General features: G+C 41.7%; 1 protein-coding gene across 11 annotated transcripts in view; it reads left to right on the top strand.

Annotated features, from left to right (window-relative positions):
* TTLL5 (tubulin tyrosine ligase like 5) overlaps window positions 1-16,228 on the top strand; it is a 154,531-nt gene that overhangs the window by 96,144 nt on the left and 42,159 nt on the right. The window contains exons 31-33 of one of the 11 annotated variants that reach the window (XR_007509137.1): window positions 1,096-1,342; window positions 2,408-2,461; window positions 5,255-5,278. The exons of 8 other annotated variants lie outside the window; for them this stretch is intronic. Coding sequence is in view for 1 of the 3 variants with exons in the window: in XM_049825354.1 (XP_049681311.1) it covers window positions 5,255-5,291 (37 nt within the window). In the remaining 2 variants the exon portion in view is untranslated. Of the gene's footprint in view, window positions 1-1,095; window positions 1,343-2,407; window positions 2,462-5,254; window positions 5,806-16,228 lie in introns of those variants that run through there. 2 more of the 11 variants (XR_007509138.1, XM_049825354.1) reach the window with 2 other exon arrangements.

Below are 16,228 nucleotides of genomic sequence, written 5' to 3'. Positions count from 1 at the left end.
AGAAGCAGCATAGACATTGCAGTAGGGGCTGTGGGAAAGAGCAAAATACATATGTTCTTGCAGCTAGAAGTAAGGAGAGAATTCCCATGGATCTTGGCAGCTAATGCCAAGTTTTTATAAGAATAAATCTATTTCTGTGTTACATATGTGTTGCCTTGTAGTTCTGCATCTTAAAGGTTGATAGTGACTTTATTCTCTTCCGAATCATTTGTTTCAAGCTCCTTGCAGTCTCTTCCAAGGTAGAGGCTGCCCGACTGCTGTCCTGTGCCGCACTTGCCAAGTGGTCAGAGCCTATTTGTTTGCACAGCATTTAGGTGCAAGCTAGCTTGGAGATTGCTGCACTGATGCCTCTGCAGGAAATGAAGGGAGGAAGCAGCAGGCACTGAGGGCTACACAGTAGGCCTTCAGTTCGGTTTGAGTAAACTGCATTGACCTTAACACCTCCTTAACTAAGCAGCACAGAAGTGCCGGAGCAGCAGCAGACCAACAGCACTAAGTCCAGCCCTGTGCTAGCATAGCCACATGTCTGTTCCTTACTCCTCATACTGCTTGTCCTCTTTTCTCTTTGCCTCTTTAGCTTAATGCCTAAATTTAATTCAATTTCTTTATTTGAGGTGAAGGAGTAATTGAGGGTGGGTACAGTGATTTTTCCATGACCAATCCCCTGTCCGCATCTCCTCGGCAGCTCTGTCACGCAGATTCTGCCTGCGGTCCTTGCGAAGCAGCATTTCTGAGAGCCCCAAATTTGGGGTTTGGTGTATTACTACCTTCTGCTCAGAGGAGGTTTGAGGAAGGCAGGCGAAAAATAGGAGTACTGCCTGGGTAGCTGTACGTTCTTGCAACTCATCCTGTCTCTGGTTTGTGCATGTTCTTCCTCTACCCATACATATTTGTGCCTGTAACACCCTTTCCCTGGCCCAGCAACCTCTTACCTTCCCCCCCCACCCACCCCACCCCCCGTCTCCCAGGGTCACTGGTGACAACTTGTTAACTGTGGAAGTGAATTGGCTGACTTAAACGTCAGAAATACATGGCTTGCCTTGTATTTTTTTTCTATATATTTTTTGGTCACACTAAAGAAACTTGTGATGGCAGGTCCAATTACTCTCCATCCTGCTTGGAAATCGCCCTGAGCCTCAGCACCATGGGTTGGCACAGTCCTGAAGGATCCCTGCTTCCCACAGCTAGGCCTTGGCTGTGTCTGTCTGGAGCCTCCGGGAGAGGAAAGGCGGAAAGCTCGTGACTTGCCCAGACAGTCTGAGGCCTGGCCCTGCAGCCTCGGCTCCCCAGACGCTGTTGAGTCGGACTTGGCTGGCAGCCGCCGTGCTGTTACTTTTCCGAGGTAATAAGTGAGATTAATCACAGGACCCTTTCCAGAGGCGAAGGGGGTTTGGGCCACGTGCAGGGAGACTGTAGGAGCCAATGCTGGGGCTGTGAGCCGGAGGTGAGAGCTGAGGCCTCACAGCAGGGCAGAGTGGGGCACCAGCAGTCTTCTGCGAGTGTGTCCTCTCTGCTCAGCTACTTCTGGGAGGCTTTGCTGGAGCTGCAGCCTGGGGCCTCCCTTGGACTGGCTCTAGCTGAGCACAGGGGCCACAATATCTGCATTACCTGTGTATGGTGGCCTTGGGCAATTACGGTTTTTGCAAATAGCTCTTGAAATTTGAGGGGGGCAGATTTCTCTTTGACTGCATGACTTCCTTTCAGAGAAGCTATGAGGATCTTTCCCATTATTCCCAGCAAGCAGCCCATGTTGGTAGGTGGAGGGGGGTGACAGGGATTTCATACCTTCCTCCAAGCCAATACTGTATAATGGTTTTGGGTTTTCTCATTGCAGCTGCCTCCACAAACTGATTTTACCCTAATGTAGACATAGGATTTGCTGTCCTGGACTGGGCTGCTAATCTGTCTAGTTCTCCTGTGCTGTGCTTCAGAGTGACTACCACCACCATCTTCAGTAGAAGCACAGGGAATGTTCTGACGGGCAGCAGTGAAATTCCTTGTCTGAGGGGGAAGCTTGCTTTTACCCTCCAACTGTTAACAGCTGGCTTGTAGTTCTCACAATACTTTCTGTTCCACATAGTCCAGTGTAGATGTTGTTGTTAATAGGTTTTTACTTTCTGGAAAAACTGTAGTCTTTGAGCTGTAGCAGTGAGTTCCACAGGTGAATTACATATTATGTGAAAGTTCCCTTTTAAATTTTTTTCCCACCAAATTTGCTGAAAGTCTCTGCACCCTTATTACATGAAGGCAAACAGAAATGCTTGATTTATTTTCTGCACTGTTTATTCTCTATGTTTCTATCATCTCCTTTCTTATTTGTCTCTCCTAAACTAAACAGTCCCATTCTTTTTAAGTTCTAAATGGAAATCTTCCCAGCCCTCTAATAATTGTCTGGCTGTCTTTATAGAGATGACGAGAAATGAAAACAGTACATCAAGTAGGAGTAAAACATTGGTTTTATGTAAGTAATGCTATTGTATCTTTATTTTCTAACTCCTAACTTATATATACTAATATCTTGCTGGCTTCTGACCATGCTAAACACTGAATTTTTTATTTTAATATGCACTTGTTTTTCTTTGATTATGGCAGTAAATGTAAAACTGAGCAACAGGTATAGGCAGTTCATGCTGATACAATTATTTTTTTTCTTCTTTCCTTTGTCACTAGTGAACTCTTCTCTTCCTGCTTTCAGCTGTCACCAGTGGATTTTGTTGGCTGTGATGGAAGTCACATGCTGTTTTCTGTTCTAATAAGTATCTAATTCAATATAGAACAAGTTGAAATCTTATAGTGTCTTGCACTACTTGACATTTAACCTCCCCTGAGCCACCCCTGATCCTACATCTCTTTGAAATATCCTGTGTAGGTTCTAGATATTTAATGTTGCAAAGTGACCAGCAGATCTCCCTTTCCTCCGCATTTATTTAAACCTCCCAATCACCATTAAACTAGTTGCTTTCCAGAATGGTATTCAGAGGGTTAATGTGGCTGTAGCCCTCACTTTAGTAGCTCTCATGGCAGAGATAGACTCTGCTGTTTACAGCCTTCCAGGAATGAGGGGACCCCCATAGTCTGGTGCTCTGTGGGAGCAGCTCTGGCCACAGCAGCCTTTCTCTCTAGAGGAGTTCTGAAAGGGTTACAAGGGAGCCTTGGCTGTTTCTTTGAGCTATTTGGAAAGGACGGGCCTCAGACAGCTTGGCAGGAACCTCGGGCCCTGTTTTTTCCAGCCCAGCCCTTCCTTCTGCACAGAGCTGTCAGGGAATCCCACGAATGTCTGGTTTCTCCCCTTCCCTATTTTTTTTTAGCAGTATTTTTATCCATCACTGGCCCTTCCCCACACAAGGATCTCAAGTTTTGTCCATTGATTGGTCTTGCAGGTAGTGAGGTAGAAATGAAAGCCTTGCTACCATGCTATAGCTGTTGGAATTAGTTCACAGTTGTGCAGCTGAGAAGGGCATTGGGAGGTTTCCCAGAAGAGCATCCTTTCTGGCATTGATCTTAGGGCAGGTCTATCTGGCCTAAGAACAGAGGGATTGAATGGGCCCATCTTTGAACTGTGCTATTCCTGTGGGTCACAGTGAGGCACTTTGAAATCTCAGAGCTGCATGTTCTATATCCTCCCTACCAGACACACAACAGAATGCTGCTTTGTAAAAATGGAAATCCCCTTTGTAAGCCAGGCTTATGAAGGACAAGACAGGTTGGCAACTTTTCCTTCATTTGCCTCACGCTCTCCAGGGCTGTCCTGAAGTTGAACTTCTTGTGAATATTTTGGAGATTTCCAGGTCTGCCCTATACCTTTTCACTTCAAGAAAATGGAGGTGTCTAGAGGGTAGAGTTAGAAAGGAAGTTTGGTCACTGGTGAGAGCAAAGGTCTTGAACAGCTGTGTTGAAGACATTGGTGTTGTACAGTTGAGAAAGAGAAATTGAATTAGGATTATCTTGCTATCTCAGTCAGCCTGCCAGATTTTGGGAGCAGGGTGCGATCTGAGATCCATGTGGAAAGCCTTTCCAGAAGGCAGCCCTCATATGGGGCAGTCCCTGGACAGCTCTCTGAAGTCAGCAGCCAAAGGGCCTGGAGTCAAGCTCAGATGAGTTAAGGGTTTCAGTGACGAAGTACAAATGCCAGAGCAGGAGGTAGCAAAAGGGGCCAAAGGATTTCCTTCCTGCTAGGCTTTGTTTTGGGGCTGCCTTCCATTGTACAGTGAAGTTTTCACCACCAATGCACGTTCACATTTTCCATCCAGACCGAGGTCATGTTTTAGCTTGGCTTGCTTAGGATGAGCATGTGGCTCTCTTTGGTGTTTTATCCTGTGAGGTAAATGGGAATTCCCTGCCAAAATCACAAAGAAACCCCTTTCCTGCCCCTGAAAGTGTTAGTCTTTCCTATGAAGATCCTGCTTTGTCACCTGATTTTCCCCACCTTTGTGACTGGGGAGTTTTGTAGCTGACACAAGAGTTTCTGAATTGTATGCTGTTGGCTCCATGACAGCCTGTTATTCTCCAGGGCTTCTCTGGGCTGCAGGTATCAAGCAGCAGCTGTTTGTGAGCCATGCAGGGCTCCAGCATTTAACAAAAAACTCTTTTCAAAAAAGGGGGAGGGGAAAAAAACCACTTTAAAAAAAAACTCAGGAAGTATTTCATCTTCCCTATGCATGTGGAGACAGCTTTGCTTGGTGATCTTGTTCACTAGCTCATAGGTTTTTGAAGTGTGCATATATTGTGTAATCTGAAGAAGGTGGGGCAACCAGAACTCCACTGTGGAATGCCAGCTTTTTGTTAAGGGAATAGGGTGAATTATAGTAATGAGTAACATCTGTGGTTAGTAGTACTTTATTAGTCTTTACCCAACTCTGTATGCTGTCAGCCAGTAAGTAGTTTGACCAAAATGCTCTGGGAAAGAGGACTTGGTTGGTAATGAGCAAGACAGCATTTTTTTGGTGGCTCAAGAAAGCTGGTTATTGGATTGTCCAGAATCAGTGCCAATTACAAAGATTTTTAAATGGTCTGTTAAAGGTAGGCTCTGCAATGTCAGGATGGAAATATCGATGTATCCGGAGTCCTTTATCACAAGCAGTTATTTCTAGGGTTTCATTCTGTAACAATAGTTGAAAGATGGATATCCTCTTTAAAAAAAGGGAGGGGTGGCAAAAAAGCTAGGTAGTGCTTAAAGATACCACAATTTCCAGACACTCTCCTGTTGCACTCACTGAACTTTTATTAACATTTCTCATACAATTACTGTCCACAGCAAACCAGGTGGGGAGAGGCCAAGGCAGCCTAGCTGATCCAAGTCTACTGAAAACTGGCCCTGAGACAACAACCTTTAGTAAAAGAAATTTCAAAGTGAGGGAGCCTTATCAAAGACACTGTTTATGTTCCAGCTGCTGGTATCCATGATGTTGTGTGGCTTCTTCGCTTGAATTTCAGATCACAACTGGCTCAGTAAATGTCTTCCACTGCCCTTTCTATCTTCTGCTGTCTGGCACATGGGACTTGACTGAGAAGTTAGTCTAAGAAGATTGTTATCTGGCAATGCTGCACATGCTACTTGGCAGCTGTCTGTCAGGGATGCTTAGCCTGGACAAGAGTCACCCTTTGGAGCAAAAGGGCTGTGGCTTATGTGGTCTTAACTTTTGTATGCATGAAGAATTCTTTATTTCCTTGTTGCTGAAAAAAAAATATTAAAATCTTCTCTGTGAAGAATGTAGCCAAGTTGGGCTGTGAATGTCTTCAGTATTGAAAATTGAGTTTTCTTCAAAATTCAGCTCAGAAAACTTTCAGTTTGGTAGACTATGTGAAGAGGAGGAGGAAACCTCAAGCCTGGACCATCTGTTTCTTTTTTGATACTAGGATAAAGATGTTGATGAGTAAAGAGGTGTCAGCTTTTCTTCACTTGGCATTTTCAAAAGCTGCAGATCCTGAGACTTGAAATTGAGTAAGTTTTAAGAATTTTGTTTCTTGCTGCTGGTGACTGAGTGTAGATCTGCAAGGACATTAACAGTCATACCAAGAAAGGCTTGGCATTCCTAGAAACTTTTGAACTTTCAGATGCACATCTATTTTTATAACTAATATAGCATTTTCAGGGATTTTTGTTTTCTGAGATTTTAACCACAGAACAGCATAAATGGAATAAGATTCTTTGTATTAGTCAGCAGCTCAGGTTTGACACCTCTATTGGTCTTCTATGGTACTGGAATAAGTAACTAGGATTTATGGCTTCTATCACTTATAAACAATAATTCTGAATTTCAAATAAGAACTTTCCAGTATTCATTAAAGACAACATACTGCTTACAGTGTATTGACTTCTACTTCCCATGTCTGTTTCCTAAAAGATCAAACTGTGGTTTTAGAAAAAACTTGAAATAACTTGTTAGAAAGAGTGTTCTGCTCAATATATTTCTGTTCTCAGCTCCATTAGAAGGCACTTGGGTGTAAGATTCTTTGACAGTCTCATGATGCTAAAGATTTTGGCTTCTCGTAAATATCTGCCGGTGAATGATAACTTGAGCAGCAGTTAAAGGCTTTCCAACTCAGGCAGTCAACATTGCAAAGAGAAGACAATCTCATTTGTTGTGAAGAAATCAAGGAAAACCGCATATGTGGAAGATTTAAGCACAGGCTCTTGAAACTCAGAGTGCTCCAAAAGTGATTCTTCAGAGATTTTGCTGTTCTTAAGATGAGGTGCATTGATAAACACATCTCTTTCTAATAAAGAACTGCATGTAATGTCTCCAGAATATTCTCCAAGAGAGTGAGATTTTCGTTCCTACTGACAGCAATCACCCTAGCCTTCTGTTTACAAAATTCCTTACCAAAAAAAAAAAGTAAGTTTAGAGCTTATCCTTTATGAACAGTTCCAACAAAGGCTGCCTATTAGGATTTTTGGAACAGCTGCCTTTCATAGAGTTTGGTTTTGAATATTGAGAACTTGCTAATCTTTCTTCAAATTTGAAAACCCTCAAGAAGGAGCTGTGTTTTAATGTGGAATTAATTTCATTAAAAATTCACAGGAACAATAACCTCCTCTGTTATCTATTAAAGTTCACAAATATTTTAATGTTTTATTTTAATTTATATAAATAAATATATAAAACACATTTTAAAATTATTTATTAAATGAAATAACTTAATAGGTACTAGTAAAATAATTTTGAAAGCCCAGTTTTAATAATTGGATTATTCTGGTATATTTCAAGAACCTTGGATCCAGTCCATTTTTAGTCATTTAAATATTTTGTCTTTCTCTTCAGGATACTGTTTGCATAGCTGATTTTGGTTTTTTTGAAGGTCAGAATCATGTTTTCATTTGTTTCTGAAATTCCACTTTCCTGCTGCTGATGCTAACTCAAATGATTTAAATATGAAAGTATCCTCTACTATCTGTGTGAAGAGAATGAAAGTTACGAATGCATTTCTAGGTTGTTTTGAGGCATAGGGGACAGAATGATTCATGTAGTGCAGTAGTTTTACTGGTATTTTCTAAACAGAAAAAAATATTTGTTAACAAATTATGACCTCTAAAGCATTGCAGAACCTGAAATATGTGAGTGTAGACATTAGGCCTGTGTTACTGAGGAGCATTTCTGTGAAAGAGAACTGTGGTGCTGGATATTGTGTTGTTTGCATGTCTCACTCTGAAATTATCTAAATTCCTGATATGGTGTAACTTCACAGATTGTGAATTGTTCTGCTTGTTGCTACAGAATGCATGTTTGTTGGCATCTTATTTATCAAAATCCCACTCTGGTGTTTATGGTATATATTGTTAGGTAGCAAAACTAGGTAATGACTACTGTTGTCATTTACTTACAGTTTTTTTCTAGTATCTGTTACTTGCCTTTATGCAAGAGCTTTCTTACTGTGTTATACTCCAACTAGTTTCTAGAGAGCCATAAACACAGTACACATGAAGGTTAACCTCTTTGCAAATGTTACTATGTTCAGCTCAAGCTATATGGAGGCCATGTTTGGACTCTTGTCTTTACTACAGGCTCATTTTCTGTGAAATGTACCCGTTGTGGCCTTTGTGAGAAAAGTCTACTCTATTTAGAACACTTGCTGAAACACCATGAAAGGCATCAAGTATAAAGAAGTGGCATATAATGGAGATTTCTTGATCGGACACTGGACACTATTGTTATTGTCCTCTCTTGAGGTGCCTTATGCTAGGAGGGGACTCTTGAAAGGACATTATTCCACTAAATGGTTGGGGTATTTCAGTCTGTCCTTATAAGGGTTTAGCATCTGCAGCTGCATCTTTGATGTGCTCATGCTTAGCATTACATGCAATCACTTGGTGAAATTCCTGAGGTAGTGATTCCATGGTTCCCATCTGTGTTCCTGAGTCTGGGAGCTTCTGACTAATTATACAATTTTCTCTGTACACTGTAGGAAACAATTCCATTTTGGCTCTAGAAAAAGGGATTGGGTTGGACTGGAATATAGGATTGCATAACTTTTTTTCATCTTTAACCACAAATTCCTATGAAAGCTATTGCACTTCCTCTGAAGATACCTAGTCTTGGCTTTTGGGTTTCCAGAGTCATTAGAAATATTCAACACCCATACACAGTCCAGAAGACCTAGCAATTGAAAGGCCTACCCAAAATCAGTCATTAAGGAATCAAGCAAAGTTGTATCCCTAAGGAAACAGCACCATCCCTGGATTCCCATTCTTCTCCAACCCTGAGGGGAAAAGATGCATATAGTATGCAGCTGGGATGACCAACAGAGTTGGCACAACTGCATCATAGGCTCTTCTGTCCACACTGGAGGAGGAAACATCACAAATATGGGTGCCTGTTTGGATAGACAGAATCTAAAAGCTTTTTTTCTAGTTGCTGCAAACAAAACCAGTGCTTACAGTCTCTACCTCCTAGCCTGCAGTTGTAGGCAGAGGCAGAAATCTCACGTAAAAGACTTCAAGCTCTAGGTGATCCAAATAAATTTTGTACAAATCGAGCATCTTTTGCAGACAGGGTCTGACAGAGAGAGATCTTTCAACAAATCCTAGACAAGTCTGGGAACTGCCTTTTGGAATGTGCCAGCTCTTTGTACTATATGATATAATTATCTGAACATCCTTTTACTCATCTTCCTCTAATGACAGACTTGGTCTGTCATCAGATTTAGCAGTTTCCTGGAGAAAGATATCATCAACCAAGTTCACTGAGGTAAGCCTGGGCCTTTTCTGTAGATTCAGAGGTATAATCACAAATTCCCTGCTCTCTGTGCTTAATTGTGGTTTGTCAGCTGGCCTGCTTGGTCAGCATATGCGTTGCTGCCTGCTGGGGATAGAGGGAGACAACTGAGTGATTGGGGCTCTCCCACAATTTTCCACTCCACCACCTGCTTTGGAAGTGGCTGTAGAACTGCCAAACATGCTGAAGTGGTTAAGTGTACCAGCTCCTAAAGAAGCTGAAGGGGAGGAGTGGTTCTTGCCTGATGGGTTTTCAAAGGGAGCTGAGACTTTGAAGTTCTGTTTTAGCAGCTGCCAGGTATGCTGCCTCAGCCCTGTGCAGCACTTCTGCCCCCAGCCTTCATGCGCTGCATTCTTCTTTACAGTGCCAGGATGGAGAGAGGGAAATAAAAGAAAATTAATTAAGCCAAGAATGTAGCAATAGTGTTGCTTTATTGTATTTTACCCTTTGAGTTATAGAGCCTTGTGCCACGTGTCAGTGAAGCACCTTTGCACTTGCTTAAGCGTATTAGAGTAATAAATTTATTTTATTTCGGTTTTCTTTGCCTTTCTAATTACTGCTTCCTCACCTGTCTTCTGCTCTATGTCCCCTCCCAAAATAATCATAGTAATTTTAATCTTTTATTCTGTAATGGCCACATAAAATAGGCAGAGATTTACATCCATGATGCCCTAGAACCCCTTGCTGAGACTAGAGGGACCAGATTATCTCTCCGATAAGGAAAGAGAGAGACAGAGAAATGTGGTGGCTAAACCAAGGTTTCATACAAAGCCTCTGTTAAAGCAGGAACAGACACTGCTCACTGCTGTATGTGCTGAAGGCAGTTAGCTGGGAGCTTCCCCTTTACTCACTTAACTCTTCTCTGCCAGAAACAAGATGCTGTAACTCAGTTTATTCCACTGAATATTTAACTTCTTTATGATAATGTGAACTCCTCCATGATTTTTCTTGTTGAAACATTGGGTTACTGGAAATGCTGCAGGCTGAGCTCTGTTTTCAGGCAAAGAGGTAGATAGATCCCAATAGGAGGTGGGAATTTAGGGAACAACATTAGGAGTGGAACGGGGACTGTATTCTGTATAGCTTAAAACAAAAGACCAGCAAGGAGGCCAAAATTGTCGTAAACTGAAATAATCTCTTCTGGCAAGGCAACATGCTTCTGTGGTATTAATCCTTGGAGGACAAAGTGCCAAAAAATGGGGAGATTCCTGCTCTGCAGTACTTGAAGAGTTTGCTTTTCCAGGTGAGGCTTTATAAACATAAAAGTCTTTCCACTCTTCTCTTGCAGTTCTTTATAATCCAGTCCTGGTATGTCATCACCAGTTTTTGGATGCAATAGAAGGGGACAGATGTGTAGGAAGTTTGGGGAAGGAGGTACACTGGTTTTTTTGGGTTTTTTGTTTTGTTTTGGTTTTTTTTGTTCTGGTGCTGGCTACAGATTTTTCTAAAATATTTTCTCTTTCTGTATTAAAAATTGGTAACAGGTAATAAAAATTGAACCTGCCATTCTGTTCTGAAGTTTTTTGGGCTGTATTTTAGCTATCAATAAAATACAGCAAATTGGTTTGAAAAGTAACTTGTGGACTTTTAGGGTAGAATTATTTTCTGAAAAGTAGTTTTCTGCAAGTAGGGTATCTCTGGAGGATTCTTAGAAGGAACACTACAGACCTGGAAAACTTATGTCAGTTTTAGCTTGAGAAGAGCATTGCTAGGAATTTGTGCTGCCTTGGTTGAAATAAGCACTTCCAGAAAGTATCTTCCATTACCTCTAAGGAAGCTGGGTGACTAGTGGGATGAGGGAAAAATAACACTTGCCTTTTACAGTACAAATAGAGCGTTGTGTGGCCGTCATGAGGCTTGCAGGGATTCCAAAAAAGCTAGCTGTAAACCAGCTAGCACCGCAACCCTGGGATTGCTTTGGTGCCAATGTGCCATGCTGCTTTTATGATGGCTGAAAGTCTGTATGTCACGGTTTGTGTGTACTATCCATCTGTGGTCTCTGTATCAGTAGCCTTTTTGTTTGGTTGGTTGGTTTGGTTGTTATTTTTTGGTGGTGGTTTTTTTGTGTGTTTTTTTGTTTTGTTTTCCCCCTGCAACGTGTGTGATAGTATGGTCTCGTCTATGCAGTATATACAGTTACTGGATCAACTTCTGCAATAGGTAATAACTTAGGCTAGTATTTTCTTTTTGTAGATCTGAGCATATTCCACCCCACCCCCATTATATTTTATGTAAACACTTTGTTACAGACTTCAGAAAGTGCGTGCTGACACAGATACAGTCACCTCTTCCTATTTTTTCTCTAACCCATTGTTAAATGTTCAGGGAGCCACAGCAGGTGAGTTGATCTTTGTGCAGAAGGTGGAGGTAAAATTTTTTTTCCCTTAAATCCAGCATAACAGAATAATGTTCTGTTTAACAGGTGGGAGATTGCTCTCAAATCTGGTCTATTTCTTGTCTTACTTTGTGACCATATCTAAATCCACTTGAGGGACAAGGAGAGCAGAAACTACATACAGAATCAAGTTTATAACATGGGGAAGATAAGAATGCTAGAGGTGCCTCTTTGGCCAGCATATAAGTGCCATGGGGCTTAGAGGACTCTGTAAGTCTATCTTCTTTTTATTGGGAAACTCCTTTAGATTAATTTCTTTGGAGCTAGATTGATAAAGATCAGTTGTTTAAGGGAAAAGGTCTCTTGAGGACCTTTACTCTGCCCTTGTATCAATGCTTGGGGAATTATTCAAAAACAAGATACTGTTAACCACAAGCATACAGCCTCACAGCAAGGACCCAGAGAAATGACCTTTAGTTCTTGTTTTGTATTTTTTTTTTTCTTATTTTACTGTATTTCAGCAGCTAGTCGTTATACAGCTTTAGTTGTGTTACTGAATGGTAGCAGCAGATGCATCTTACTGGTGCCATGCTGTTACTCCTTTTACCTGGAGCATTTCTCCTAATATGACTGTGTCCCAGCTAGCTTTCAGGTGACAATTTCCAGAATCGCTGATTAGGTGAATTTGTACATCTTTGCTCTGGAAGCACAGAACAGATTCTGGACTTCCCTTTAGATATATAGATTATAAATATAGAAATGTTACTTCTTTTGTGAAGTTCTGTTATCTGGCTATAATTCTTGGCCTTGAAATTTATAGGCATGATGTCAGGGAACTGTATACTTCAGCGTGCTTTGTCCCCATAGACAGACCATCTAAGCTGTCAGAATTATCAAGCCATCAGAGGGTCTTCATCTACCATATAACAAGATGATAGGTGTACTGCATGTCAAGCAAAGTTGATTGCTTTCATGAACTTCTGTGCAAATTTTGTGCACTCTAGAGGCTTGTCATGTTCTTTAGAGGTTTCTTTGTGTACTTGATATTTAATATTTAGACAACAAAGCACCCAGAGTTAGGAGCATATGACATCTCTACTCTATGGTCATACGGCACAACTAAAAAAGTCATTTGGGCCTCAAGTGGTATGAGATATGGACAGCACAACCCTGGAGGAACCATTAAGGCCTGTAGTGCAATGCCATCCTGTGTTATGTCTTTTGGGAGTCTGATGGTGGTAGGGGCATTTGGCTCTGGGCAGAGGCAGAGTGTTTTAAGTACTCTCCCCCATCTCATGAATCCTAACCCTGCAAAACTCAACAGCCTGTTTTTTGTTTGTTTGTTTATTCTTCTCAAGTGCTCTAGATTTCACCAGTTTATCCCAACTGTAACTTTTCACTTGCCTCTTGAGACTTGAACAAGGGGCCTGAGCTGCTTTCTTCATTCCCCTTTCTGTTATTCAGTGGGATCTTGCAGCTGATGCTTGAACACATATAGCAAAGAGCACCACACTCTGGGAAAGCCTACGCAGGAGGAAACTTAATGGAAAATATTAAGGAGAAAAAAATGTGTTTGATGGACTTTTAATATAAAAAGGGGGAAAAAAAAGAAAAGGGGGAGGGGGAGATTTATTCACTGTAATAGGAACCAAATGTTGGCTAGGACAGCAGCTGCACTCTCACTCTTTCCCTGTAAACTGTGTGAGCGGCTTTTCAAAGAAGGCATTACAGGGTGCAGGGCTAACTTACTGGTCCTGACTTAACCCTTGCCTCTCTGGAGAAAGGTGCGGAATATGGGTTTCCAGGAGAGATTAGTGACTTTAATTACCGACTCAGTCATAAGCATATTCTAGACAGATAGTGGTGCCCACTTACTGTTTTCATTCTCACATGGTACTGCTGCTATCTACCCATAAAATGCAAAATCTGCTTGGATAAAGCACTAAAAAAAAAATATGGCTAGGAATAAATACAGCCCATCAGTCTTCCAGTTTGATTTTTCAATAGACTTCGCTACATTGATAGAGGAAAAGTAGAAGAATGTCAGTACCAAGTCATGTTTTGTGTTGATCCACTTGATCCATGCCAGGATTTTATAGTGGAACTTCTGCAGTGAGGAACACCTTTCCCATCTCTGTAAGTGGTGCAGTACTGCATCTAAGTTTCTGGTACTTTGAATTCTATGGAGTGTGTATATTCATGCCAGAAACTCTGCCTGGACTAGGATGAGTGATCAAATTTAAGGTGGCACTTAACACATTGTCTAAGTCTGTATGACTTATCTTAATCAAAGCAGAGCTAGACACTACAGTGAGGTAACTTCACTCAGAGTCCACCTGCTCTGTCTTGAACTTCATTAATTAATTAATACTTTAAAATTGGGGCAGGGAGCTGACATGACATGACACAGTTCAGCCAATTGCATGTCAGATTTAAGCAGGTAATCTTCCCCAACACTTCCTTATAAGGGCAAAATGATAGCAGGTTTCTGTGTTAGTCTTATTGTATGTATGTCTTGCTGGTAAAATATTTTTGCAGGCTCTGACTGTGTTTGCAGGTGTGGAATTATGTGCAGGAAACATGAAGGCAGAACCACCTTCCACTAAGTAAAGCTCACCCCTATGTTTGCACTAATGGAGGGTAGGAAGGCTGTGTGATTTTGGTAATCTAGATCACATGGAGGAAATATGCTCAGTTGCCTTCATTGGTTCTCCAGTAACCTGACGAACCACAATAGGACTAAGGCATTGAACTTTGCAGCCAGCTGGCTGTTAGTTTTCTTCTGGATTGAGCCTTTCTACTAGTGTATTTCAAGGCTGCCATCTGTAAGGGAAGAAAAAAATACAGTGTTTACCTGCCAAGTATTCCCCAGATCAGAGAGACTGACAGTATTTTGTAATTGGCATGGAGCTAAGGATGCTACTAGGGGCCCAACAAAAATTGTCTCCACTGAAGGGTAAATATTTCATTTGCTAAGACTGGCAAGTATAGTGCTCCTGAAAGTAAGAGGTTGATAAATGCCAGCTAAATCCGGGAATAGTTGAGGTAGATTAGGCCTTGCCTGCAGGTTTTCCAGTGCTCCACAATCTCACCCTGCCCTTCCCCTGCTAGACTGTCACAAGGCTGTTTTGATGCACCTCATTTCTAACGTGCTACACTCATGACCTTGCCTGTATATGGAGATCCAGGACCTAAAATGCACTTAATTCCTGATCTGCAGCAGAACTGAGTAGGCACTACATTGCCTTTGTTGTAAGAAAACCTTTTTGCTCCAAAACCCAGGTTTCTCAATGGCAGGGGAATAGCAGGAATAACTTTTAGAAGCCAGAGAGTAGGGAATAAATTATACAGCAGCATATACCAGAAAAGAAGGAAGCCCATGAACTTTGATAGTATGTGTAGAATAAAGTGAAGGAGCAAAAAGGCAGTGGGCTTTCCCTGTATTGCTATTGTGCAAGCACATCTGGAATAATGTGCTCAGTTTTGAGCACTTGCCTAGCTGCAAATACTGATAAAGTGGAAAAAGTTCAGAGAAAAGCAGTATACAATCAAAGGCCAGAAGGGACTGAGTTGAGGAAAAAGATGAAGGGAGTTAACTGTGCCAAGGCTGGCTAAGCTCGAAGGAGGCATAGCTGTAGTAGTGCAGGTTTAGCCCTGAAATAAGAGGAAGGTCATGCAATAAAATAGAGGAAATAAGTTTAATTTGGAATCTCGGGGAAAAATCTTGGCACTGAATGTATACCTGCCCGTGGAGTTGTGCAGCTGAGAGTGCGACACATGGACTCCTCCAGCCACTGAAACATGCACTAATCCTGTACCATGAGGAGATGGGTTGGATGCTTTTGCTCACATCTTTGATTTTGAATAAAATTCTTGTAACAACATCAACTTTCTCAGTTGAAAGGGGGAATTGTGAGAATAGCAGAGGGGGACTCCTGACATTTGCTAGTAATTATGCACATTGAAATGTCCTAGGATGCCTGAGTTGTGCCTCTGGTAGCTATTGCAGTTAACCTGTGAATGGATCTGGAAATTGTAATTAAAACCACAGAACTTCTTATGATCTTTGCCTAAACCAACTCAGTCCCAAGGCTTTTCATATGGACCTTGTACATCTTCTGTTGCCTAATTGCACAAACATACTGATGGTAAGAGCCTCTTGCATAGGAAAAAGTAGCTTGAGTTGCTGGGAAAATGGGGAGCTGAAGAACTAAGGCTGAAACTGTTAGAAGATGCCTGCATCTGTGCCTCATCACTAAGAAGGGAAAGTTTGATTGATGGTCTGGGACAAACTCTTCTACATCTCTGCAACACCTTTACCGTGGGAGATTGTCACTTTGAACTGGATTTGAACCCAAAATGCAGTTCCACACGTTTATTGTGCCAATGTAGCCTTGACAGGCTGCTCAGTAACTTTGAAAGCTTTTCCTTCGCTTCTCTTGTGGAGCTTAAAAATTGATTGCAGTCCAGGTGATAGCATTCTCATTTTATATAGGCCATCTGCTTCCTGCCCCTTCTGTCTCTGAGTGCCTGCTCTGTGGCAGGTTCTGGACAGCACCCTGTGCCTCAGAGGATCTCCAAAGTCCCAAGCAGAGCTCTTTTAGGAATATTAAAAAGGCTTTGTTTGCCCTTGGTTTTTTGCAAAGCTACCTTTCTTTACCTTTATAACATAGCTGCTGCT

The sequence above is a fragment of the Accipiter gentilis genome, chromosome 22 (assembly GCF_929443795.1).
Source record: "Accipiter gentilis chromosome 22, bAccGen1.1, whole genome shotgun sequence".
Taxonomy (NCBI): Eukaryota; Metazoa; Chordata; class Aves; order Accipitriformes; family Accipitridae; genus Astur; species Astur gentilis.
Note: the sequence above shows the minus strand (reverse complement) of the source record. Positions and strands in the feature narration are given on the sequence as shown.